Source organism: Archocentrus centrarchus, chromosome 17 (genome assembly GCF_007364275.1).
Source record: "Archocentrus centrarchus isolate MPI-CPG fArcCen1 chromosome 17, fArcCen1, whole genome shotgun sequence".
Classification (NCBI taxonomy): Eukaryota; Metazoa; Chordata; class Actinopteri; order Cichliformes; family Cichlidae; genus Archocentrus; species Archocentrus centrarchus.
In genome coordinates this window covers 7,375,105-7,403,079 of record NC_044362.1, presented here as the reverse complement: position 1 = coordinate 7,403,079, position 27,975 = coordinate 7,375,105, and the positions used below count along the sequence as shown (strand labels likewise).

At 41.6% G+C, this 27,975-nt stretch overlaps 1 protein-coding gene across 1 annotated transcript; it reads left to right on the top strand.

Annotated features, from left to right (window-relative positions):
* rem2 (RAS (RAD and GEM)-like GTP binding 2) lies at nt 1-27,975 on the top strand. The gene is made up of 5 exons (XM_030752931.1): nt 1-408; nt 4,340-4,676; nt 6,740-6,813; nt 17,097-17,274; nt 26,359-27,975. The coding sequence occupies exons 1-5, from the start codon at nt 397-399 to the stop codon at nt 26,685-26,687; spliced, it is 930 nt and encodes a 309-aa protein (XP_030608791.1). The 5' UTR covers nt 1-396; the 3' UTR covers nt 26,688-27,975.

Here is a 27,975-nt window from a genome sequence, read left to right as displayed (position 1 = left end):
AGGTGGGGAGAGAAGCGCAGGAACTGCTGTCCGCTGGGACTCTGGGAGGACAGGAGGGGATACGTTGCGGTGCCAATGTCCGTCGGTCTTCGTCTTCTTCCTATAGAAAGTCGCCTCTTATACCAAGCGGAGAAGCAGGTATATCCTCTTCTTCCACCTGCGACCTACTTCTTCCCATCCCAGCTTTCCACGCGCCGCGCCTCTCACTTCAAGCCAGCGGAAGGGGGGGTTTACTCGCCGGAGAGGGGAGAATAACATCATGTTGAATGACTCGCGCGTGTTTTTTGTGAGCCGTGTGTTGAAGCCGTTGTGAATGTGATGCCGGGTCCGCAAGCAGCACAGATGACTTGAACCACTCGGCAGCTCGATCGATAAAGAGTAGACTCACCGATAACCATGGCTGACCAGGTAAGGAGGCGCATATTTTCCACTGTAGCCTCGTGCGCTCTGCACAATAGCCAGGCACACTCCAGGTATGATTTTTGCAACACCGGATGCAATCAACGTTTTTCTGCAGCGCACTTTGGTTTCTCACATTTACACTTTCTGTGTGTGTGTGTGTGTGTGTTTAGATTGTGGCTCGTTTTTCTTTCCTTTTCACTTTAATTATAGGATTTTTACTCAGGCTCTTTATTTGTTTCAATATCACATGAACTTTGGCTGTTAGGGACTTTTAAGAGTGCATTTAAATGTACTGGATTTTCGGTCATAACTCAGTCTTTCTGAACCCCAGTAGCTGTTAGATGGTCTGTGGCAGGCTCTTTGTGTACTCTGTAAATTATTACCCAGTGTTACACTTCTTAAACGTGTTCGGTCCATGTTTCTGTGTCCATCTGGTGGACCACTTAATTCCCTAGGTTACTCTATAGATGCTCAGTAGAATTATTAATGAGCTGTACAGTAAACATGGCTTATAAGAGTCAACAGTAAACAAGACTGACTGGGCTGCAGCTGGGAAAGAAACAGCAGTATCAGTGTAACTGGGCTGCAAAGAAGAAAGAGTAAAAACACAGCCTGTAGTATTAATTTTGTATTATGCACTGCTGTTTGCCCCAGTTTCTAGACAGCATGGCGAGAGAGGGATTAACCCCTGACACACTGGCTCAGCCTGTGGTCACGGTCTTTGCGTAGGAAAGCTCCCCTGAGCCCAGCAGACAATAAAGGCATTCTTAATTGATTAGATCCCTCGGTTAACCTAATTGAGCTACCTGAGCGATGCGCTCTGAGCGATGTGTGTGTGTGTGTGTGTGCGTGCGTGCATTTGAGAGCTACATACTCTGCTTAAGTGTCACAAACAGCCACACCTTAACTGCATTTTATATATATATAAAAATACTATTACGATAATAGCCAACACTACAGTTACACAGTACCGTACTGTACATTCTATGCTGTATTTTGCCCCGGAAAAGCATGATTTTACAAGTCAGTGGATCCCAGCCTCCTTACTGGCAAAGACATACCACATTATACCAGTCATACCACCTTAATTAAGGTGGTTAAGTCAAGGAGCTGTGCCTACACATTTTTTTCATTTTTGTCAGCATTATTTTGTGATGATATTAGACTGACCGAATACATGCGCGTTTTTAAAATTACACTTCTTTTCCTTGAAATAACTCGGTCTCATTAGATGAAGGTGTACTTCTTTACACAAAAAGAGAAATCACATTCCTCTTCAGTACTATACAAAAACACAAGGGATTTACACAGTAACTCAGTGTGCAGTACTGTCACAATAATGATGACATCATGATACAGTCATTCCGTGATTACAATCCAGGACAACAGTTACCTCTGATACAATGAGATATCTGTGTAACTTTAATGTAAATAATGTAAAAAAAAAATTATATTAACTTTATCATCATTCATTTTATCAGCCATGAAGTAGTAAGTTTGGTGAATCCAGGTGAGGTATCAGTTAACTGCACATGCATATATGCCAGGCATATATATGTTTGCGCAATTTGGGTGTCATTTTGTGTGTGTGTGTGTGTGTGTGTGTGTGTGTGCGTGTGTGTGTGTGTGTGTGTGTGTGTGTTACTATGATGAGTCTGTTAAGAGTATATTTCAGTAAAGATATAAAGATACTGACTTCAGATTTGATTGATTAAAATATTTAATATTTTTGCCATATCAACTTTTTGATGCTAAGCTGTACTACACTGTAAACCCAGATTTTGATTCCACTTAAAAATATTGAGTTCATATTACTTAATGTGAATATTACTTGTTAATGCTGAGTAGACTGTACTTTTTGATGGTCTATCTTATTGTAATCATGTGTTTGAGTTCAAACAACTTAATATCATGAAGTTTTGCACCTGCTAAAAATCTAGTTTATACCAGTTTTAACAGGTATTTGTTTGGTTTTTGTTCACAACGCTCTCTCGTATAGTTTTTCATTGTTCCATGGACAAATGTTATTTGTAAATGTTAATGTACCAGTGTTCAGCAGGGCTGAGTTTTATCATGTTTGTTTATTTACCAAATTTAAAGACACAGTTCAACACTGTAAAAAATATTTGTGTTACTGGGCAGCATGGTGGCGTGGTGGTTAGCATGGCTGTCTCACAGCTAGAATAGCTATCTGATAGTCTGGGTTCAATTCCACCTTAGCCCGGGACTCTTGCTGTGTGGACTCATGTATGTTCTCCCTGTGTCTGTGTGGGTTTCCTCCCACAATCTGAAGACATGCAGTTACTGGAGTTAGGTTAATTGGTCTCTCTAAATTGCCCACAGGTGTGAATGGTTGTCTGTGTCAGCCCTGCAGCAGGCTGGTGACCTGTATGGGGTGTACCCTGCATCTTACTGCCTTGTCAGCTGGGATAGGCTCCAGCCCCCACCACCCCCACACAACCATGAAAAGGATAGGGGGAATTGATTGATCGAAAGACATTTTATTTCTTCATGAACTATAAAACATAAGTTTGGTCAATTAGAACATACAATTTAGTTCAATTGGAAATGGAATAGTGCTTACTTAACAGGCTGAGTTAAATGAACTGTTTGATTACTTAAAAAATTTAAGGCAACGAGTTACCTTGGTTTTTTTAAGTAGATTCAACTTATCCGGGTTTACAGTGTATACAATACTAAAATACTAAATAAAATAGTATTTTTTATAATATATAATATACACTAGATTATAATATGTACTATACTATTCTATACTATAGTGTATTATACTATGATGTATGCTATACTTTACTATACTATGCTATGATATACTGTGCTATATATTATGTTATACTTTACTATTCTATAGTTTATGCTAGCAATTGAACCAGATCTAGTTCAGCGTTCCTGAGTTAAAGGTTTATAACTTCTAGCTTTTCTTATGTCAGCCTGTGAATCCGATTTGTTCAGCTCACTAACTCAGTAAAAAAAAATCAGTAGCTGTAAACTGGCTCGTAATGTATTTGAGTGTCAGTCCCCTTTAATTAAGTGTCAGTACTGTACTTCACTTTGCCACAGACAGATGCAGAGCCACCAATGCCCAGTGCTGCTGTGGAGCTAGAGTAATTGCTGTATTAATATTAATGAGGGTCTTCTACGGTTGACCTCCTGTGGCTGCACCCACACACACACACACACACACACACACACACACACACACACACACACACACACACACACACACACACACACACACACACTATTATATTCGTGCAGCAGCACTTGGCTTTCTCAGCAAAACCATTGTTCTATCTAGACAAACCTACTGGAGGCCCCATTACCCATTACAGATTTCCATTTTTAAATGACTAGGAAATAAAGATGCAGACTTTTTGGCCTATTTTCATGTGAATTCATGCTGGACTCCCATTTGCTGTACAGTATAGAGCCACCTGACTGCACAGCTGCAGCCTCTTTTCCTCCATCCCCACCAAATGTTTCCTTCTCTACATACACACTCCTTGTTTTCCTCTGGTCTCCACCTCATTCCCTACCTCCTTATCAACCTGCTGTCAGTCTTCTGTCAGCAGCTCCTACTGCCCTCATATCACTGCTCCCCACCCCACCTTCTCCCTCCTCCTCTTCTAATTTTCCCTTTGACATGCTCTGTGTCTTCATCAGCATCTTTCTCTCACACTGCCATTCATCTGTCTCACCTCTACTTTTATCACCTCCCTCCTCTTTACACATATTCGCGCATACAGTGGAAACACCCTTCCCCCATTCTCCAGTGATAACATGCACAAGAATAGGCAGCGTTACAGGTAGATCAGCTGTCTGTTTTGAACTTTAAAAATCTGGGAACGTACTCGTGCCAGCAACACCTCCTGCCATGCCCAATGACAGTCTTTCTTTTATTGTCTCCATTTCATTCTAGTACAGTATGTTTCTAACGACGGCACCCCCGCTTCGACGAGGGAGCACACCCCTGCCTCTCAAGCACCAGCTGCGGAGGGAAGAGGCTGTATCTGAGGACTGTGATTGGATCCCAGGCTTGGAGGAGCCTACCACGTTGCCTATCAGTGACACAGCGGTGCCTCGGGATGATTCTTTCAGCCAATCGGCCGCGGCCCAGTCATCATACCACAGCCATGGTGGGGCACTGAGGATAGTGTTACTGGGACAGAACGGCGTGGGCAAGTCGTCGCTGGCCTTATCTCTGGCTGGCCAGTCAGACAGATCCCTCTCTATAGACTCTGAGACACAAGCATGTGGTAATGACCCGGACACAGATTGATGGAGTGTTCGTGTATGCATGGTCACCCCTGTTTGGAGTTTCTTTTTTTTTAAATACTTCCAAGGTTTAACTCTAGAAAACTTTCAGTCAATGTAGTGTCTAAGTGTCCTTTTCTCAGGTAAATAAAAAATAAAAAATAAACTATACTTTGTTAGTTTCCATTAAGCACAAGACCAAAGAGTAAAACTGTTTTCATTCAACAGTTTTATTTTTTTTATCTTCCTGAATTTCTCTGCACCTGATCCCCAAGAGAAGTTTAAACGTTTCCCTCTTTTTCCTCGTCTTCATGCTAAGCTAACCAGCTGCTCACTTTAATTATATATTTAGCAAACAGACATCGGGCAGATAGGTAGGTGGGACCAAGGGACTCAGGACTAAGCCATACCAGCTCTTTCCACCTATTTTTTTAGTCCAGGATAACCAGCTACTAGCTGTAGCTTTATATATAACAAAGAGACATGTGAACAGTCTCGTCTACCCAAATGGGATATTGTGGTTTTCTGGCTTTCCTTTCATTGGGTATATTTCTGCTTTAGGTATATATGGCTCCCATTAAAGCTCTTTAAAACCGATTGTCCCTCCCCCCCATCAGTCAGTAGGTCTGTCTGTAGCAAAACTCAGTGTAACACCAGGGATAATCGGCTCTTGTCTCAGCCAATCGATAAGTCAGTGTCATTAAGAGGCGAAGGCTCTCCATAATGCATGAAGTTGACATGCCTTTGACTCACTTCATGCAGTATTCATTACTGTCAATGTTGTACACTTGGATTTATGCATTATGAAGGGAGAGAAAAAGCACTCTCGGCCAAGGAGCCTGTACATGTTTCTACGATGCCACTCTTATTATGCAAGGAAATTCAAGTAGTGTGCTAAACTGTTCAATTATCCACACATCGAAATTGCAATTTTTGGGAAAAAAATACTACATGTGTTCAATTAGCACTTTTTTGGTAGTTTTGAACAGATGCTCCACTAACAGCTGTTAGAGGAGTAACACCTTACCAACCAATATGCAAGTAATTACTTTCAAAAGAGCACTGATTCACACCGGGAGGTTTGTTGTCCCTAAGAGCCGACATCTCATTCATCAATGTGACTTTTCCAAACTTACTGAAGCAACTGGGCGTAATATGTATTTTAAAGAAGTAGTATTTTTTCTAAGGGTGTAATGATGGTAGGCTTTACTGTTCGGTGCACAAAGGTGCAGTTTTTGATACGCCTAAATGAATTTAAAATATACTATACTGCTGCTCTTTTGACTGATTTTCCTCTAGATTAAAAACTCGCAGATGTGAGAAGCTCTTATATAAGTTTGTGATTCAAAAACCTGACAATTGATGTGTTATTTCTCTGTATGCACTGGATCACAACATCAGTCTCATATACACTGTCCCGCTGCTGTAAATAGTTAAAAAATGTCTTATTAATCTGCCGCTGAAAATAGCCCCCCCATCAAAATAAGTCTCACTTCAAGTAACATTGACCTTGACTTATAGGAAATGTACTTATATATATTTTAAAATGGGGAAAATGTACTTTTTGATGGCCTGTTTTAGAAAATTTCTTCAGTGAGAGCAAAGAGGCTTGGACTAAGAGTCACTGATAAGGCAGAGCAGTAAGAATGCTTTAAAAAATGGGCTTAAAATATCTCTTTCATGGGATTCCTTGACAGTTACAAAAATGCAGGACATCGCCAGCCTCATCTTTTAAACTGGAGTTAAAAAAACAAAAGTTATCTATGTAAGATTGTCCACATAAACACACCATTTAGCTCCAAACTCTCGGCTTTTAAACTCTTTGCTCTGATCTTCACAGATAATGAGTTAAGGTTTCCAGAACAGGTCAAGCACAGTTTTTAAGACTTAAATTGGCTCATCAGCCTTTTGAGGCAGCAGCTGAATATGCAGACGAGTTAGTGAATATTGTGATTCATAATTGTAAATTTTTCTTCCTACCTGTCAGACCCCTAGTATTTCGTGTGAGTGTCACACAGCGTGAGCTGTGCTGCTTCTGTTACACCTACTTCTGTTTTGCTTGCAGGTGAGGGCTACGAGTGTACGGTGACAGTGGACGACGAGGACAGCAAAGTCATCATTTTTGACAACTGGAAACAGGTGAGTGACTGACAGCTTCTCTCCCCTCTCGCTCTCTAATATTTAAACCAATTCTCTTTCTTTTCTTACTCATCTGACCGCTTTCTCTCCCCGCTCTTCACAATCTTTGCCTGACTTCAGGTGTAAAGAGAGCGCATTCATACTTTTGCTTTTACACCTACTTGTGCATTTGTGTGTGTGTGTGTTTGTGTAGAGGAAATCCTGGAGGACCAGCTGCACTCACTGCACTTGATCTCTTTGAAGTTCTCCCACTCGGAAAAGTGGGAATCACTTACTAGTTAACTATGTATGTTTCTATTCAAATCCACAGTGAAAAAAAAAAAAAAAAGACCATTTTTGTGCGGGCAAAAAAATTGCTCCTGCTACGCATCATCAGTCTTTTGAGTAGAGCAGTATGCGTGAGTTAATGTGACCCAGTGGTGATGATTTTTGTAGCAGGAGAAACTTGAGCAAGAGCAGCCAGCGGTGGAGAACAATAACAGCTTGTCAAAAAGCTCCTTCTGACATTGAGGGCATTATGTAAAGTCAAAAAGCGTGCAGTTATTAATAATGTGACAGAACAGTAGAGCCAATTAGTATGTAGGGTAGCTCATCCTATTCCAGATGTCCACTAGACCTTCTTTATGTTTAAGGTTAAATTATTCACATGTAACTCAGAAGACTCCCCAGAAAGGGTGATCACTTCTTCACTTCTTTCTCACCTCCAGTGCTGTTGCCTTTCCTTCCTGTCATCATGTTTGAATAACAGCCCGCATCCATTCACTCTGTGGCTTTTTTTTTTTCATGCTTGTTCAGCTCATTCTGCTGGTTAAATCTTTCTAAGTTAATTATATTTGTTATTCTGTGCGTGTTAATACAAGGCAGGGCATTAAGGCTGAAATAACAGACGCAATCCAGCGGGAAGCTTGGAAAGACTCCAGGGCCATCTGCAGTTGGTGGGTCGAGGGGCACGGAGGGCTGGGCGGCATCCCGTTTACGCTAGTGCTTTTTTTTTTTTTTTGTGGTAACGCTCTTGGATAAAATATAGATGCAAACAGAATATAAAGGCGAAGTGTCCCACATACACACAATCAGGTGCAGAGACAGATGTCATCCAGCTGCCTAACGCGTGGCCTGGCGTTGAACTAGCACAACATTAACTGCCAGGCGTTCACTGTCCCAAGAGGCAGGGCTTCTGGTCTTGCAGTGAGCCGCAAGTGTTCTCCGTGGGGCAACCCATCCTACACCCAAGTTACCATAGCAACTTGCACAGCCACACATACACATATGCACTTGCACGAGGCTGAATTAATCACTCACTCGCTCACGCATGAAATGATGGTAGAATAGTCAGCATCCAGCTCTGCTGGCTGCGGGGCTTCGTCCGTTCTCTGGCCTGGCCCCATCCGGGGCCTCTTCTTTTCCCTGTGATGCAAACTGCCAAAAAATGTGCAAAAGTGGCATTTACACCCAGAGATTGTTCCTCCAAGTGCTTCTCAGTTCAACTCACAGCTGATTGGTGCATGAAGCTCTAGTTGGAGCTGCAATTTTCCCCAACTGCAGGGAGCATTGCACAACAAATCACAGGTAGAGCGCACTGTAAGGGCAAAAACCCCATAAATATATGCAGACTGTGTTGACAGACCCGTGTGTGTGTGTGTGTGTTTGTGTGTGTGTGTGAATGCACACTCTGCATCGGCATGGTTAAATGTGTAAAACACACCAGCACACTCAGGCACAGAAGGCTGAGAGTCTGCTCAACCAGACGCTGGGACGTTGTGAGTGTTGATGACGTTATTGGGATAGGATGGTTTTAAATAAGTCACGATGTGCCAGAAATAGAAACACTGGCACACTTGGCGTTGACCTATCCAGCCCATGTTGTCCTCTACTCTAAGCCTGAAATTGGCCATTGATATAAGCCTTAAATAGCCAGTGGGGTCTGTATGTGGGAGATCAAGGAGACCACTTTACCCTTTTCTCTTTAGTCCTACTAATTTAAGTCAATCATGAAGTTTCCATTATTATTTGATAGCTTGAAATTTAAATATTTATTGTAAGCAACCAAAATGTGCAGCCTCAGGCCCGCAAGAATGTAGGCCAATGATGCACAGCTCTCGTGTTTATCAGCGTGCAGTGAGGAGAATTTGCTGGCGCACCTTAAGGGTAGGATCGTATATTATGTTAAAGCAAGTCAGAATGTAATTTGGAAGGAGAAATTTGCTGCTTGACCACATTTCTTATCTCAATTAGGGAGCAAGAAAAACACAGTTCAGCCAGCCAGGTCTTGGAACAGAGACAGACTTTGGCGTTGAATCCTGTCCAGAGAAGGAACTCCCTGGAGAGTTTTCTCTTTCCTGTTTTGCTGTTCTGTAGTCTTGTGAGAGTTGTTCTGCACTATTTACAGTTTCGCATTTCTTGCCCCAATCCATATAAGCTATTATACCTAAGCAGTTTTGTTTGTTTTAGTCTCCGCTGGGAGCCACTGCTCATTTTGCGCGTGCAGATAACTGTGTGAACCAAAATAAAGTCACAGAAAAGCCAGTTTTATTTCACAGTTTGTGTATTACATTAAAAAGATGAATGTTAAGTAACAAACCACTGTTAGAATTTAAAATGGATCAGTTTACTAACTGTTGAAAGACTAATGAAATATTATGTTTGAGTAATATTACAGAAACATACTTTTTACTGTAATATCAAGTCAAATTCTACTGGCTGATTTACTGCTGTAGTTCACAAGTGGATGGACACAACACCAACAGAAGGTATGTTGTTTAGCTTTAACGATCTGCTAACTGCTGCTAACTGTGCTAGCTGCTTTGGCTAAAAAAAATTTAAATAAGTAAAGAAGAAGTAGCATTGAGCTATGTTTTGAGTGTTGACATTGCATAGTTTGTCCACCAGAGAACACTCTGCAGCTTCCCTGTTGGCAACATGTATCTACAAGGCCACAAATACATCAACCAGCTGATCCGAGCAGTGTCCAGCAGAGCATAAACGAGTAAATAAATAACTGCACTTAGCAAATATTAGAGAAATCTATTTATGCTTTCTGTGTCTGACAGAAAAAAAATATATATGCTGATATGTCAGAATATCAGATTTTTCAGTCACCAAATATTGGTATCAGTATCGATTTCAAAAATGCTATACTGGTTGGGGGTCTAATTTCAGTACTTAATACACATGGGCCTAGACCTCAGTCAGACACTTTGGCCAGTTCTCTTATGTAGTCTGCATACTTATAATAGAGTTTCCTTTAAAAAAAACTTTCTTTTTAAAATGATAAATGAGATTGTCAAAGAGCAATCTCTGTTTAATAAGATTTTGTTATTTTAGCAAAAAAGTCAGATTAAACCTTCTAATTCTATGGCCATGGAATAGTTTTAATAATAATAAGAGTTTATTGTGTCCTGGGAGGAAATCCTCTTTTATCCTCAATGTACATGGAGGTCATGGGTCAAGCACAGAGCAACATCTGGGCAGGGATTCAGGGATTTACTAATGGCCAGTTCAGCAGGGAGGTGGTTCCACATGCTGACATTATTCAGCTTGAAACTAGGTCATACAGGGACAGCCACTACTACGTTATCCTTTTATGTATGGTACATTTCTGTGTGTGTGTGTGTGTGTGTGTGTGTGTGTGTGTGTGTGTGTGTGTGTGTGTGTGTGTGTCTGTCTGTCTGAGGTGGTTGGTAGCTGCAGCACGCAACAGTCTCTGTGGTGCAGGAGTCTTCATGGTGTGCTAAGCCCGTGCTGGGATGCCAACTTTATTCAGCAAGCTGTGGTCATTCATGGTTGGCTTACGGAGTGGTTATGTATGTGCAGATGTGTGTTTGGCTTACTCCGTGCAGGCCAGATGGACTCAGATACATATTTCCTTAGGGTTGTCTCTGTGCAGCAGAAAGCAAGTAAAAGAGAAAGAGCAAACCCACAAACTCAGCATTCCATCTGCACAAAGCTTCATCATCCTGTTATCAGATTTTGACAACCACAGAGCAAGACGCTCCTTTGTCTTCTCTTCTTGCGTTTGCTCCACCCTCCTCCTTCCTCCTTTTCTTTGTCATTTTTCTGTTCCTTCATTCATCACCCTTGCATCTTTATCGATCTGCGCCTCTTTCATTTTGCTCTAACAGCCAGTCAGTCAGACAAATAAAGCACCGGCCAAAGAGGGAGGTGTATGTTTGCTTTTCATAAAGTTGAATGCAGGCATGGGTGCCTATATATTTATCTGTGCATGTTTGTGCAAGCAGGTGGGGATATGTTTGACCTTTTTGTTTCCATCTAAAGGCCCTAAAGCTGTTTTGCTTATGTGTCCTGTCCTGCAAAGCAAACAACTTTGGAGCCAGTAGTTCAGGATGTTCCAAACAGTGAGGGGATGCTCACGCATGCTCTCAACAAAAGGGCCAAATGCTCTGCTTCAGCTTTTTTTTTGTTTTTACCACAACTGGAGGGGATAATAGTCACAGAGCCACAACACGTTATGCAAATCATGCCTGATAAGTGATTCATTGTCCTCACTGTTAATGGATACTGATGTAGTGCATGGCACTAGCCAGCATGTGAGTGTTTTTCAGAGTGCATGCTAATCTGTGTGTGTGTGTGTGTGTGTGTGTGTGTGTGTGTGTGTGTGTGCGCGCGCGCACGTCTGTGTAAAGCTAAAAAAACAAAACACACACACATAAAACTCATTAATTTTTGCAGTTTAATGACAGAGTCATGTAAAAAAATAATGAACACATCAAAAGGCGCATTTGATCTTTGAATGGTGCACACAGATAAAAGTGTTGTACTTGAACAGCACCACAATAGTTTAACAAAAATATCAATGCAGTAATAGCCTTCTGTGGGAAAAGTAAACACACCCTCGTTCATCCAAAATTATTTGAGCTGATTCGCGATATTGTTGCTTTTTTTTTCATATTAAATCCCTCACAGCATCTCAATGAGGATTCAGATTTTCACTTTTAATAACCCACAATTTATTTGTTCCGAGCTAATTCCTCATGGATTTACTACTTTTATCCTATCGCAAAGCCCACTGGTGGTTTAACTTCAACTTTCGGACCAATGGCCACAAATTATCCTCAGGCGCTTTTTGATGTGAAGCAGAGTTCATAATTGAATCAAGGATTACAAGCTGCCCGGTCACTTAAAAGTTGGTTTTCACAAACTATATCTACTCTTCCTGTGGACAAACATTTTCTTGGAAACAATTTTCTGAGGTGGCCGGTCGTTTGACATCAACAGCACTTGCAGAAGTCAAATACTTATTTCAGATAAAACTTTGACTGGAAATCTCTTTCGTTCCCAGTCTCATGGGCATCAATCTGTTTTTTTTTTTTTTCTGAAGGTCATAGAGAGCTTTTTAGATCTTGGAATGATGATACCATACTTCAATAGCAAAGGGAACAGCTCTAGGCTCTACCTGTCACTGCCAAAGAAATTTGCATATAAAACACCTAATCCAGAACCTTTCTATTTTAATGTTTCTAACTGATAAAAAAAATACAAAATGTCAACTTTAAGTGTCATTTATGTGATTACATTCTCTTTATTACAGTCGTTCTGACTCTTTTGCCAAAACATTTCTTCTGCATGCACTACAGTATATTTTGAATCTACCTGCTAACAAATGATTAAATCAGCTTCAGAGTCACATCTTTGTGCTGGTTCAGGCCTGAGGACCAGCTTTGATTTGATCTTTGATCTGGAAACTTGCTTCATGCCCACCCCGCTGCGTTGGAGGTCGGAGGTTCACTGATCCCACATGGAAAAGAAGTAGGAAATATGCACGCCTGGGTCCACTTTCACATCTTCACCACACGACAGGTTTACTGGACTCATACTAACAAGACAGCTAATAAGATATAAAAAGCAGACCCATTTGAAACATTTACCACTGGAGGAGATATGAAAGTTTATTCTATTTCTTTTTGATATAAGATGAGCTGACCCAGCTGTTTCAGAATGACTCCATCTTCACTCATTTTCATTCTGTGAAAAAGAACGAGGTCAATCTCAAAGGTCATCTTAACTTACTGTTCTTGGTCTTGCTGTTTTCATCATCCTCCTCGTCCGCCATCTATAAAGGTCTTAAAAAGTGCTGATTTTGATTCATAAAATAGTGCAGAAACTTTGTTGCACACTTTGTGTTGTTGTGTTTATGCAGTGGCGTCTGCGCTGTAATTGTATTTAACTCGTGTTTTTCAGGTTTTATCCAAAGAGTGGCTGAATTAACATATTAGTTCAGGCCCCTGAGCATTTGTTTCAGAGAAAAATCAAATGTTTGCTTGTCCAAATGTTAAAACCAGCCTACGATATTAATGTACTCCAGCACAGCTCCATCAGTACTATCGTTGCCAGAAACAGGAAATATGGAGAATTAAAGTCTTAGAGAGCCTTGTTTGTATTCCTGTTTTTTTTTTTTTGTTTTTTTCTTGGCATTTAGAGCATATTATAACTAAATCTACTGCAAGCTTTATGTTTATGCTATTTTTATGGCCTGTAAAATTCAGCACTAAAGCTAAGTTCCATGAAACTGAGGCTATCAATAAGGCAGAAAGTAATACACAGTCATAAATGATGGGTAACAGCATGAGGCATAAGGAGGAGTCATTTGAGGATATAGCCCAAAGCTACAGTCGCCCACAGAAAATAGGGCCATTCTTTATTCATAATTTCAATATAGAGCCAGTATCATAACTGTAGCTTTGAATACAAATAATGTTTTATTATTTCAGTTGGGAATTTATGACTGCACAATCATCTGAGCATGAGAATCTCAGCCTCAGTGTGAGTTCAATTCAGACTTAGCAAAGAAATATTTATGTACATAGAAATATTCTCATAAAGTCAAACTTTATGGGAACAAGTGAAAGTTCCAGGCATTCCAAAACAAATCTACTGCCCTAACCTTTTTTTCCACTCTACTGGGAAGGAATTTTTTTTCCAGACTTTTGAAACTGAGCACTGAGATTTCCCTCAAATGAAATGAAATGGCCCTCGGGACTAAAAAGATCTCTTCCTTTGTGTTTCTGAACATTTTGCGGTCTTCTTGCTGCGTGCATCTCACTGTTTTGTCTGAGTGAGTTTCTTATGTTTCATTTCAATTCCTGGTTTATGTTAAAGGTTAACTCTTTATGTGGATGTTTGTCTTTTTCCTTCTGCCTTTTATTCCCTTCGCTGCCCTTGTTATTGTCTTGTTAGACTTCACCCCTGCTTTACTGTCTGTCTCCCTGGTGTTCATATAATCTCCTTCGGTCTTTGTCAGGTAGTTGCTTTGCTCTTCAAACCCTGTGGTTTCCTCTACTGGCTCCCTGCATTTGGTTTCCTCCTGTAGCTCTTTGATTTGGTTGGTTTGTTGGATTTTGACATTTTGAAAGAAATGCTGTTTACTACAACCTTTTGTCTCGCTTGACGTCAGTAACTTTGTCTGTAAAAACAATTTTGCAACCGTTGTGACAGTCCTGTGAACTATGTGTACAAATATTTTTGTAATAAGGTGAGGACTGTGCAAGACGACAGTAAAACCTGAGAGAAAATGTCCAATTCAGCCAGATGAATCCCTCTTTGTTATCTCGATGAATCCATTAACATTCCCCCGAGTGCTCTGTTAGTACTGTGTGAATTTGTGGACGATAGTATGTGTATGTGTACCTGGCTTTTGTATTTGTGTGTTAGTCCATGAGAGGATGTGCATGCGAGGAGCTGGTATTGACAGATGGCTTGCTCTCCGTGAACAGAGAGGAGCTGTTTAATCAAGAGAGGGAGAGAGCTGGCGCTGTCCTGAGTTGCTCTGCCTCCGTTTGATAGGGAGGTGTTTTTAATTGGTCACAGTCTTCCTCCAGGAATGCTTCATTGCCCGTCTAATCGATGCCTACTCTGTGCTTGTACTCCTTTCCTCGGAAAGATTCGGATCTTGCTGGCCGTGATTCTTTCTCTGCCTTGTTTTCATTCTTCCTCCTGATCTCCCAATCCAACAGTGACAGGTGGCCAGTGGCTCCCGTCCCCCCCCCCGTCTTTCCTTTTTCTCCCCTTGTCTTTTCCTGTGTGCCGTCAAACAGACAGAGTGCCAAGGTGCTCCCCATGAATTTCCTGCTCCGGGGTCTGATCAGACGGTTCTTGGCCGCATGAGACAATGTGAATTTTTCAGCCGTCTGAAAGTCTCTGGAGGGCGGGAATATTTACCTCGGGGGCTGTAGATGTAGGGCAAGGGCATCCACGCGCTCACACAAGCAGACAGTATGCAGTCCCAAACCTGCAGGCAGATTAGATTATCTTGTCAGAATAAGTTGTTTTCATTTATTGGTCCTGTCATTTGTGGTAATGTCCTATTTTCAGTTGAAATATAGATTATGTTTGCTGGTGGAGTGCTATAGATTTAAGATTAAACCAAGCATCAAATATAATTCCTTTACTTTACAGTAATGTGAAGAGAAAAGCTCCAAGCTAAAGAATATTATATAAACTTAATTTTCTGCTATTTCCCCCCCAAAAATGTGAGCAGAAATATATTGTACTTGATCACAGGCTAAGGCTAAATCTATGGTCTGTGCTTCACTGCAGAGAAGCAATAACTGGATATAAAATTCTTCATAATGGTTCCTGTATTCATCAACATGTAGCCTTGAGAACATGGTCTGGCATTACACTGTGGGGTCTGGTTTCAGGTTTCTGTCTGTGGGAGAAAAATAGTTTGTATTGATTCAGTTTGTTCAGCGTAAGATGAAATGTCTTTTGTTGTAACCTTTTCAGCCCCTCAGACCCATTAATGAATCTATATTTGCATGTTCATGCTGTTGAGGAGAAACCGCGCTGAACCCACAGCACTTCAGTGTCATGTCGTCGTTGTCATAAAGGCAGAGATTAGATATTTAAACCAAAACGATGTTTTGCTCCCAGGTGTAATCGTGTTCCTTTTTGCTGTAAACATGCTTTTGTTAACGTGGAAGTCTTATGGGGACCGACCATACTATAAAACATGGACGTAGCTTCTGGGTTGGGAGGGTGAAGCCAGTGTGGAAGTGCTTTAGACCTTCATTCCATCTGAAGGCCACCAGCTGTGGCTGCAAAAAAGACTTCCGGTCCTATGGAAGTCTGTGGGAAAACAGCTTTCAGCTTGACCTCTGTAAACACTTCCTGCTGAGTTTATGAGCTCAGTCATTCGTTTTGGATCATACTGAATCTTGGTCATACCATGTTTCAAGATCAAGGATTATCTGTGGTACAGAACTGCACGTTTATTGGCTAGTGACTTGTCAATTACAAGTTGTTAGCCACAGAGCATGCAGTATCACAGCCCCTCCTCATCACATCCATTTTTTTTTTTTTAGCAGCCAAGATGGTTCGAGCTTAAATGTTCATCTTGAGACTTCAAAATGGGACTTCAGAAGCCAATGTGTGACATCACTGTAGCTATTTTCATCTTTTATACTGTCTGTGAGACTGACTTTATTTTAAAGGTAGCCTCAAGTGGTCATTCAAGGAACTGCAGCTCTTTTGATTTGACTTCCATAACAAAACAGCACTGATAAACAGGAGTTTATCAGTGCTGTTTTACTTTTACTGTTGCTGAACATGGGTTTAATGAAAGCACTCTTTGGGTTCTTCACCAAAGGAGGATAACTTTACTTGTGCTCATTTATTAATCTGTCGGTCATATGACAATATTTATGATGACTTTAATGATTAGCTTTTGCTAAAGTTTACTAAACCTAAAGAGGGACTGGGCCATGATTGCTTGCCTGACGTGATTTTTTCAGTTTCAGTGCCATGACCTATTTTGCACCCACGGACCACCTTCACTCCGATGTAAATGCAGCCAGCTGAATTGAGAGCAAAAGCAATAGAGGGCAAAGATGGTCCCAGGCAGTTACAAGCTGCTGTTTCTGCAAGAACCACTCGGGCTAATTGAGCCTCTGTGACAGGAAGCCCCGACGGGATGCTGGGGGATGATTTTTAAGAGGGTCAGTCAATTCAAAGTGAAGCATGACATGCGCACAGTCAAGTTGAGCAAAGCCTCCTCCGTGTCCTCTCACGGGACACAGAGGAGGCTTGGAAACAGCATGGATGCCCTTCACGTGGCTATGAACAAACAGACCAACAGGCAGTGCAGTTCAAGGACTAAGGATCAATTTGTTGATGGCATGCAACATGATCTTCTGCAGTGTGTAGTTGACACCTGACATTCCACACCTGCTCTGCCGTCACCTGATCACTCTTTTACGTGTGCACACCGGTCCGCTCCACCAGGGTGTTTGTATAATACCTGTGTGTGCATGTGTGTTTGCAATCCACAGGACCTGTCCGCGCTGCAGTGTGACGTGTGTATCCTGGTCTTCTCAGTGACAGACAGGCGAAGTTTCCACCGCACCGCCCAGCTCCGCCTCCTTCTCAGGGAGTCCCAGCCACACACCCCAATCATCCTGGTGGGCAACAAGAGTGACCTAGTGCGGTCCCGTGAAATCAGCTCAGAGGGTACGTAGAAGGAGGGATGCTGGTGTATGTAGTATACCCTGCAGTACATCCATAAAAAAAAACCTCATGATGATCCCAAAATCCTTCCCCCAAAACCTCCAAGGTTACACCTTTACAACTGCTAACAGGCTGTGAGGCTTATGGGGTTATAGTTAGACGAATACACATTATTACAACAGTAATGCCTTCTTTAGCTTTTCCAAAGTCAGAAAATAACCAGAATGTTAGCTGCAGACAGTGCTTTCATTATGATTCATTCATTTTATATTCATTATGCTAACTGTTAAAAAGCTTCAGGTTTGGCAGTGTGGCTGTCACCCTCTCAGGTTTCTGGAGCCAGACGTGCCCATATGCGAGTGTAGAGTCCTGAGACAGCTAGTTAGTTTGATTAGTAAGGTGTGTGCTTGCATGAAGTCCTTCTGGAAGCAGCTCTCCACACTCAGTAGCCATCTTGGTGATGCCTTACTGCACTTATTTTGAAGTATTGTCCTTTCTATAATGGTTGCTGAGACATAATAAAATCACCTGTCAAATGTAATTCTAATAAAAAACAGACTTTGCCTCGAATTGGGGTTTAAAAAAGCATTTTTAGAAGTTATACTTCTGCTTTGATCTTTGCCGTTCTCCCACAGATTTCAGTTTTTATTATCGTGCCTCTCTCTTGTGGCTCTGAGGGAACACTCACAGGTACAGCACCTGTGAAAAGGAACATACACAAATAATACTACACACCAAAACTAGAGCTCTGATGTGTTGGACAGGCTGTTAGTACAATTAGCTGCACAGTGGGCCATTCTATTTGTCAGATAAAATATTTAAAAATGCTTGAAAAATACAGCAAAAACAGGATGAGACATCCAGCACAAATTGATCAGTGTCCCAGAGGGTTACTGCTCTTATTGCAAGACTAAAGCGTTAGTCTTGCAATAAACAATTCCCGTGAAAATGTATAAGGCCCTTACATCAGCGCTGCTAAAATCACCAAAGCACTCTTTGCTGATTTCCAGTTTTAAACCCCTAATCTCTGCAGTTGCTCCTCTCCTGCTTTCAGAGACATGTCTGAGCTTGACGCAGCTGCTTAACTTTCCCATGGACTCGCCCTCGTTTGTAATGTTTATCAAGTAGGGGCTTATTGGAAATGATGTTTCTGGGTGAATGACGCAAGACAAGAAACAAATGAAAAATCGTAATGCACTCTTTTTGTCCACTTCCTGTTCTTGTTCCCCAAAATGAAAACCCTAAACAGACAATAGATCTGGTCAGTACTGGTTCTTTTGCTGCTGGTTATAATAGATAGGAGTGCCTTAAGAGCCCAAAATGAAAATGTTTAGTTAATAGGCACACATTTTCCCCAGAGAAGCCTGGTAGTGTGCTTTGTACAATTACTCATCAGTCCCTTCTGTTTACCTTCTTTTCTGTCTTGGCTCATCTGTCTCTCTGCGCGCTGTTTTACCATAAATCTTCCTCAAGGCCGACATCATCTCCATTAGAAGTAGTCTTGGGGGATCTGTCTTTGATCAGCAAAATCAATTTCTCCGCTGTTTACAATGTCCAGGGATGAATGCTCGCTGGTAAACTCCTCATGGGAAGGAAATTCTGTGATCTGTTGCTACAAACACTCGAGTCAGTACAGAACGTCTGGAAAAAGCTGTTTACCCGCTTTTGGCTTTTTCTTTTTTTTTACGTTTTATTATTTTTCTGAACTCAATCAGAGTGGGTCTGGGTGCTTTTTGACACTGATTAATAGAATGACTGTATAATATTAAAAAAAAAAGACTCTTGATTACTCACCTGTGTATACACAAAAATAAATTGCATGCAGTCAAATCAAGTCGAGCTATTAACATTCTTTCAAAAAGTAAATGAAAGTGCCTCCATAATTTAATGTTACTCATTAAGTAAAAAAATCAAATATTGCAGCAGATGTAGAATGAATAAATCCTACAGATGTAAGAGTTTGCTTTTCTTTGCTAAACAAACCCTGCCTGGCAGCAAGCCTCGCACACTTTTTTTTCTATTTTTGGCATTCACCACTGAGGTAAAATAAATTCACTGAAGGGGAAACAAGCAATTCTACGCTGAATTCATTTGGTGATGATCCACTGAAGGCAGATCAGACCACAGGCAGGTTATAATTTGGCTGGACTTTATGGGTGAATTTTTACGAAGCTCTGCCAGCCAAACCCATTATCTGGATTTCATTAATGTTTCAAATAGAAGCTGGGTGCAGAGTGACCGCCCAGTTTGACCTTGTGAATTTGCAATTGTGTCATATATGCCTGTGATCATCTCTGCAGTTTCACTATATACTTATGAATATCTTTAACTCCATATCCCCGGATGCTTGCTGTGGTTTTTTTTGTTGTTTTGTTTTGTTTTTTTTTATTTTCCAGAAGGCGTATCTCTGATTGGCTAATCTCCCTTTTACAGAACACAGCTGCTCTTACAATCTTTATGTATGTTTGCCCTCATCATATATTCACAACTGGCTGCATGCACATCCACATATTAAATGCCCTATCAGGCAGACCCCCTCATCTCTCGCCATCCTGTCGCTGCTTGATGTCAGCGGGGCTGTTTCAAAGCAAGGGCTTTGATAAGAGGAACCAGAAAGAGAGGAGTGATGCGGGGAAGGGCAAATGTATGAGAATGCTGCGTATATGAAAGAGAGCCTCAATTTGTGGTGATGTGTGAAATGCATAGAAGAGTGGGGCTTATTTTGTCGTCCTTGAAAAGAACCACTCTGAGTTCTTACACAATCAGATTGGGCAAATTTGAGTAGAGGTTATATTTTCTGTGTTACATCCATGTGCCAGTTATGCCACATATCAATACTGGAGTGTGCATCTCTAAAACTTTCCGATATTTGGTGGCACTCATTTAATTCCACTCGTTCCGCTCTTTTGTGACTGTTCAGAAGTTGCTAAATGGCCTCCATAAACCAGCTGCTGGCTGTGACAGGCGCTGAAGCTAAATTGTCTCATTTGTAATCTGGACTAACTATCAGTGATCAGAGATGTGCTTGAGATGAAATCTTAAATTGTGAGTCCAAACAAAAATCTGGACAGAATGCAGTGTAATGCTACAGCCCTTACTCGGCATAAGCTTTTAATGCAAAAACATTTTTGATGAGAACATCTAGTGACTTTCTGCAATATGGAATGATTGCTTCTCCTGCCAAACTCACTGAGAAAGCATACTCATCTCTGCAGCTCTACCGTGCCTTTAGTTTTAACTTTTTCATTTGGTTTTCTCGCTGCAGATGTGCATAAACCACATGAGTGGGAATAAATCAACTGTATAAAGCTAGGCTACGTGTGTCACAGAGTTAAAGTAAATATGTAGCCAAAGACCCTGATATTCTTCCCAGGTGCTGGTGAGACAAAGTAAACAGCAGGACCATGAGGTCTGAAGCTAAACAAATACCCAGCAAACATGCCTCCTTGTGACCGTGTAGGGGTACTGTGGGCATTTCCAATTGGGGCCCATGTGGGATAAGTGTGGGTTTGCCCTGCCCACACAGCCCCACAGTTCACCCACATCTGCCCACTGTGGGCCCACAAGGGCATGTTTGCTGGGTAGGTTTAAGGGATGTTAGATAAGATGAAAGAATATTTGAGTCTAAATAAGGCAAAATGCATTTGAAGGACTTAAAGCAGTCCATCCATCCATTCTCATGGACAAACTATATCAAGAGGCCTTGAGGGAATTTTCAAATTTGGTACAAATCCTCTTCTGGACTAAGATATGAGAGGATTAGAGTTGGGCTACTTTAATGCCTTAGATGCCTTAAACTCAAGAATTCATACGCTAATCACATAAAGCGTCTAATAATATAAAACGATAAAGTGAGACAAAGGTGAACATTACAAAGTGCTACAAAATTACTTTTTTAGTCAGTGCAATGATTCAATTTCAGAAGAGTAGATGGATGTAAATGGCAATATTTCTGGTCGCAAAAGCATATAACTGTGATATGGAAATTCTAGTTAAAGGATGTAACACTCAGGCGCCAGGGTGGCTCAGGGCGTGGGCAGGTGACCATGTATGCCGCATAGCAGTGCGGTCAGCGCAGGTTTGATTCCTGGCCTGTGGCTTCCCCGTTTCTCCTCCCACTTTCCTGTCTCTCCACTGCGAAAAGCTGTCAATAAAGCTGTGAAAAGGCCAAAAAAAAAAAAAAAGGATGTAACACTAAACATCATTTTACAATGTGACTCATACAAAAGGTCATAAACACTGATTTTAGGAAGACATTGCACCTGTAGTACCTGTACAACCATACTGAGAGTTTGGTTCACCACAAGTTAGACTTGTTCCTAGTTGGTGCTGGACTTCTCCAGGACAGAGCATACACTTCGGTGGCATCAGGATCACATCTTTGCTTTTTGCCAGGATGTTTATTGCTGCTTTCACTGAGCCATGGTTGACAGCTGGAAAAGGCTAGATTGCCCAATTTGTGTTGGGAATTAGTTCCTGCCCAAAGTGGAGTCTTACTAGTCGAGTTACTAGTTCAGAGCATAAATTTGCTGTTGTGCCATTTTGCACAATAATTTAAGTTTTATTAAACAATTAATAAGCTAATGTGTACGCTTATTGGACTATAACTGCACACATACAGAACGTAATGATTTAAATCAGCACTGTGCTGTAGTGCTTTGGCCCAAGACTTAAGAAGCTGCTTTAACTTTTGCAAACCACTGCATTCTGAAAGTTCATGACTCAACATTTTTTTCTTCATAACCCGAAAGTTCATAAGCCCCCCCCCCCCCCCCCCCCCCCCCACCCCCTATTGCTTTAGGGTATCATTGATGGGTTTGTTTTGGTGCATTTCTGACCCCTAGTGGCCAAAATGTGCTTAATGCTGCTTTAATATTAAATAAACATAAAGAAATGGTTTGGACTGTGATTATCAACAAAGCTTACAGGACTGTTATCTGCAGTAATGTCAGAAATAATATGTTAACTATTTTGGCCTTTTTAATTACACTTGGTCAAAAACATGCAGCCTTCGCATTTGCATTGTAGTATATGTAAAACAAATGGTTATAGGTGTTTTCATTCTTAAAGAGTAAATTATTCACACTAACTATATAGATATACTCTAGGTTCCGATTTTGGATTTAGGCTTGTCAGTATATTGTATATTGTTAGCAGTACAGTTTAAGTTTGGATATGCAGTAGTATTTATAGGTGAAGTTAAACTGTGTATTTCATGTTTTCTTCAGGCTTGCAATGACAAAAGCTGATACTGAGAGAAATCAGTGGAAACACAATTCAGGCTGTAATTTGCTTTGTTTTGCTTTGTTGTGCAACTTAAACCGAGGCAGCAAGTGTAAAATCTGCACACTGACCCCTGCACGCTGCTGTCAACTCAGGTTCGCTCACGGCTTTGGTGCACACTTGATGATGTGAGTAGAAGGAGGAGGTGGAGAGGGTAGGAAGGAATAATGAGAGATGCTTATGCTCAGCATATTCCCATCGTCATACAAACCCCCCCAAAAAACAAACAAAAAAAACCAAAGCATGGATGGGGTCAGAGATATGGAAATGCTGCATCCCTGTTCCCGGGGCGCCTGAAAAGACTGTTCTTCTGTTCTGTGTGGAGAGGCCACATGTAGTTTTGGGGGGGGTTTGGGGGGGTTGTAAACCTGACAGAGGCAACGCTGTGGCCTGCCTGCTTAGCAAACATCATTCTTAAAGAAGCTGAGGCCTTGCTGAGAGTGCTGAAGTCATAAAGTCTATTTATGGCATGTACAGTGACACTTTTATTCTGCTATGTCTCACCTACCCCCTCTTGCTACATCTCCATCTCTCTATCCTCACCACACAGCGATACATACACACTCTGTCACACTGGGAACATATTTATCATTTGCTCAATATGGTGTTGGTGTGGCCCTGCTCCTCAGGGCTTTGATTAAAATGCACTCTGGCTCCATTTGCTTAGTCAACATTCTTTCTGTCTTTCCCCTCCATCCGTCTGTCTCCGTCTGTCTCCTTCCCCTTCTCCTGCATGCTCATATCATTTGCCGTCTTGCATGTCATTTCCTTTCAGGATCTCCTTCTTACTTTATGACTCACTCTTCCTCCTTTGCATCACTGTCGTCTTTCTTCATCCCTTGTTTTTTTTTCTCAAATGGTCAGCATACGGTTATAAAGCCCCATCCCTTTTCTCATCTCCTCTTTGCACCCCCTTCTTTTTTCCTCATTTAATCTCCTTTCTTTTCTCCTGTCCTCATTTTATTTCTTGTTTCCTCCTACCTCTTCTGCTCTTGATATCTTTCTTGTCCTTGTCTCATCTTCTTGTCTCAGCTCCTCTTTATATTCTTCCTCCCACCTCTCTCCTCCTTACCTTCTGTCCTCATTTATTCTTGTCATTTTTCTTGCTTTTTTTCTTCCAGTCTTCTTATTTTCTCTACTGTCCTTATTCTCTTGCCCATTTCCTGCCTCCTTTTGCATTTCTCCTCTACTTTTTTCCTCTCTTGTTACTTATTTTCTTCTCCTCTTCACTTTTACTTATCTCATCTCCTTTTGCTTTCAATCTACTCTTCTGCTTCAGTTATCTTGTATAGTGCTCTTCCTTATTATTCTCTCTTCTTCTTCTTTTGTTTCATCCTCTCATGTCCTTCTCTTCTCTCCTCTCAGGCCGATCCCTTCCAATTCAATTTCCCAAGCTCTTTTAACAGGTTATTCAATCAGCTGTTGTAGGTATTAGTAAAAGTCCTGGTAATCTGGTCTGGGATTTGCTGTATATCCTCCCTGTTGTACCGCACCCACTATTAGGTGGCACTGCAGAGGTTCAGCAGCTGCTGGGCACTTGGATTATTAGACCCAGATCAAATCCACTGCTGTTTTTTTCTAATACGTGCAACACTGGTGTACATATGTTCATGCTGCGTAAAAGCAGACACACCAAACCCAGAGTGACAGGTTGCATTTCAGTGACCATAATTTGAAACAGGATTTCCAATATAGCAAAAATAACCTTTTCTTATAATAATATTCCACATCTTAAATCTTAAAGAGGATCTTTTTTGCTTTTCCTTATGTTCTAGCTTATATACACTGTAACAATGGGAGATGCTCATGTTAATTATGGCCAAAGCTTCAAATAAAGACAAAAGGATATTTTCAAGTAAGTAATGAAAGCCAAAAGTTCTGGTGGACCTCAGTAATATGCCCTCAAAGAGAAAGGATATCCTTGATATAGTCATCTCACACAGCTATGTGAGTAAAGAAGCCCCGCCCACCTACTACTCAAACTCAAACTCAGTTTGTGAGTGGAGCCCAATCAGAAGATGAAGATGAAACATGCATTACACATAAGCTAAGGGGAAAGAGGAAAAATGCACACATTTACAAAACATGCATTTATGTAATTATTTGTCTCAAAGAATATAATTCATTTATTTTTAAATATTCCAGCAGAAATATTGCAAATGGAATTCATCGTAAAGTGCAATAAATGGAGAAATCTGAATTATTCAGGAGTGCCTCAGTTGTTCTGGCAAACTGAATATTAAATTACATAATTGAAGCTTTCAGCTTATCTGAATTTGCTTTACTTTTGTGCTGTTTCCTATCCATTGTGAGTAGACAATTGAGTTTTTATCAGCACTTCATCGCAGTATTATTGTGCACTTGCACTAATTTTTTTTTTTTTTTTCGAACCAATACTCCAAAATGTCCTCGTGAAACCCACGCATAATTGTTCTACAGCTGTGACCTCTTCCCGCTGCCGTCATTTTAAGTTCCCGCGGTGTATTTTTAAAAACGGTTATTGTGAGTGCCAATAATAAGCTTAAAAGACCTTTTCAGCACATGGCTGCTTGTGAGCTCTCAGATTTTGGCTCTGCGCAGAGAAGGAGGGAAGTAAAAGCTGGAAAAGCGCAGTTGGGGAGGGGAAGGGGGAATGCCATTTGAGTTAACAAAGAAGCCCATTTGTTGTAGAATGATCTGTATCTGTCAGCTTTCCTTATCACCGTGGCTTGTTTGACCAGGGACAAACAGGCGCTTTTAGCTGATAAACTGAGCCTTGTCAACAACACGCTTAGTCACCTGTCCTTATCCAGGAGAGTCACACTGAGATAGAAACCATTTCCCCATTTGAGCTGCTGCCAAGAGATTTGAGCTTATACAGCTCAGCTAGAGGCAACATTTAACCCCATCTTGCCTTGGATATCTCGCTGTATCCTTTTAGATTCACCTGTGACTGCTGATGAATTTTATAAATGCACAATAATCAGGGCCTCACGGTAAAATTAAGATTCCTTAGTGCTATCTGTGAGTGGCGGATGACATTACAAATAAAGGATGCAGATTTCTTGGTAGAATGTAACATTCCTGAATGATAGAGAGGTGTTTCTACTGCAAGGAGGAGTTTCTTATTTTCATAAATGGTTTCAGTTGCATGGTACGGTCTTCATCAGCCGATGATGTTTCACCTGCTGTCACAGAGTTGCGTCTGTTCACATATGATGACTCCATAAAAAGCAGCATAACCCTAACTCCAGGTCCGCTTACTTCCCCTTCAGGCCTTTTAATCATAACACACAACCTCCATCGGTGGTTGGAGGTTGTTTTCGGACACATGTTGGTGGATCCACCTCCATAACACACGAGTAAACAACATCGGGATGTGTGATAGGAAATAATGAGATTTGTAGCCTCCGTGTTTATTAGTGAGTCATGTGATGTTTGTTTTAAAAAAGCATTAAAAAGCCCAATCTCTAACACGCCGCGATTCCTCTTCCTCTTATTTCTCTTTTATTGTCATAGCTTTCAGGCACAGTTTCAGAAGCACATTACACCGAGGAGTCCGATCCCTACATCTCACTCAATCAGTCACGATTTTCTGTGAAAGGACTTCCAAATGCTTAGAAAGCTAATAGAGGTTTCAAGACTGCAGCTCTCAAGTACTACCTCTTGGTGATACACATCACACAGCAGCTGGGCTGTTAACGTGCTGCTTTCACGATCTAATGTGTGTAAATTTCTAACTGCTGCCTCTAATTGCCAGCTGACACTGTGTGAAGCCTCAGTTATAAAATGTTTCTAAAAAAAAACATTTCTGTTTCCAACCAGAGGCCCAGTCCAGCGCTATGATGTTTGACTGCCTCTACTTGGAGCTCTCGGCCTCCTTAGAGCACGGCACCAACGAGCTGCTGGAGGCGGCGGTGCGGACCGCAAGGGGAGACTGTGTTGGCCCCGGATGGACGGATGGTGACCCCGGTGCTGGCCGCAGGGAGAGCCTGACGAGCCGGGCCAAGCGCTTCCTGGCTGGTCTGGTGCCGCGATCGTACGGCCGAGACCGGGACCGGGATCGAGGCCGCTACAGGGAGATGAGCCGCCACCGGGGCAGCAAGATCCTTCGCCAGAAGTCCCGCTCCTGCCATGACCTCAGTGCACTGTGACACACACCCACCCACACACATACACACAGGCAAATAAACACACTCCACATGAACACCGACATACACCAAATTGAAAGATATGGAGGCGACAGGCGGGGGTCTAAAAGACGGGAGGAGTTAAAGGAGTTCAACTTGGAGGGACAGCATGAAAATTGAAGCAGGGTCGTGTGAGTGGGGAAATTGGAGAGGTGAAAGGAGAGAAATTTAGCTGTGGCAGATAAAGATCAGGGGAGGTGAAAACAATGAACAGATAGCCTGCAACCCATTTTGAGAGAGAAATAAATTAACGATAAGGAGGTCAGCTTGATTTGCTGCTCCAGCTTGGGTGAGTCAGTGAGCACTCATTACCTGATGAGCTCTGGTAAGAGAAGATTAGCGAGAGAGTCGGCTCAAGATGGTGATTTGCTGCTTAATGTGGCAAAATGAGAAGGAGGCCGGGGTCACAAATAAACACACACCCAAGTAGCACGCACTGATAATGTAGAGACTGATAGCAATCTAATGTATACCTGTTATAGACCCTGTTTTATAGCATGCAGAGTAGACGATTTAAGACATGATCCTGTAGGTTTTACAGTTACATGATTCTGTACCTCAGTGGCCAATAGCTAATGCACAATCTAGCTAGTGTCCCTAGCAATGCCATCTCAAAGGCAAGACTATTTATAAAAGTGCTCCATCTCTGCACATCTCTAGCCAGTTTCCACACTGCATCCACTGTTTTGTCCCCGTATTGATTTAAAGTAGTGTTTGATGATACCACCTATGGCATATGTTCATTTCAGACTTTTATACAAGATTTAAAACATCAGCGCCCAAGCCATACTTTTGCTGAATGCACCACGAGTGATCAGCACAAAGAACCCTTTACTGGAGGATGCGAAGCAAAGGAGAAAAGGTTAAGACGGCCATAAGGACTAAGCCGTCGGCAGGGATAACCAGACTGAACTCTCCTTCAGTTGAAGCTGAGTCATAGAACACTGAGATGCTCTTGAAGCACAGGAGTACAAAAAGAGAAAACCTAATCTACCTGTGGCTGTTTGATGTGTTCATTCTCTTCCCTTTTTTTACCCACTGGCATTAATATTATTATTATTATATGTGTTTCGACTGAAGTCTGTGGGGGCTGGCCACACAGGTGACCCAGAAGAGAACGTTCTGGAAACGTTGTTCCGATATCTCATCAAGTGCGGTGGCGTCACTGACACTTCCTCACTTGTTTGTCATCGTCTACTGAGCACTCGCATCTTTACCACTGAGAATAAATAAAGATTTGTTTGACATCCTT

What these genes read in the sequence shown, in the direction of transcription:
- rem2 (XM_030752931.1), top strand. An exon ending in CTCTGAGACACAAGCATGTG is followed by an intron (nt 4,677 to 6,739) that starts GTAATGACCCGG and finishes TTTTGCTTGCAG; the next exon opens with GTGAGGGCTACGAGTGTACG. An exon ending in TTTTTGACAACTGGAAACAG is followed by an intron (nt 6,814 to 17,096) that starts GTGAGTGACTGA and finishes TGCAATCCACAG; the next exon opens with GACCTGTCCGCGCTGCAGTG.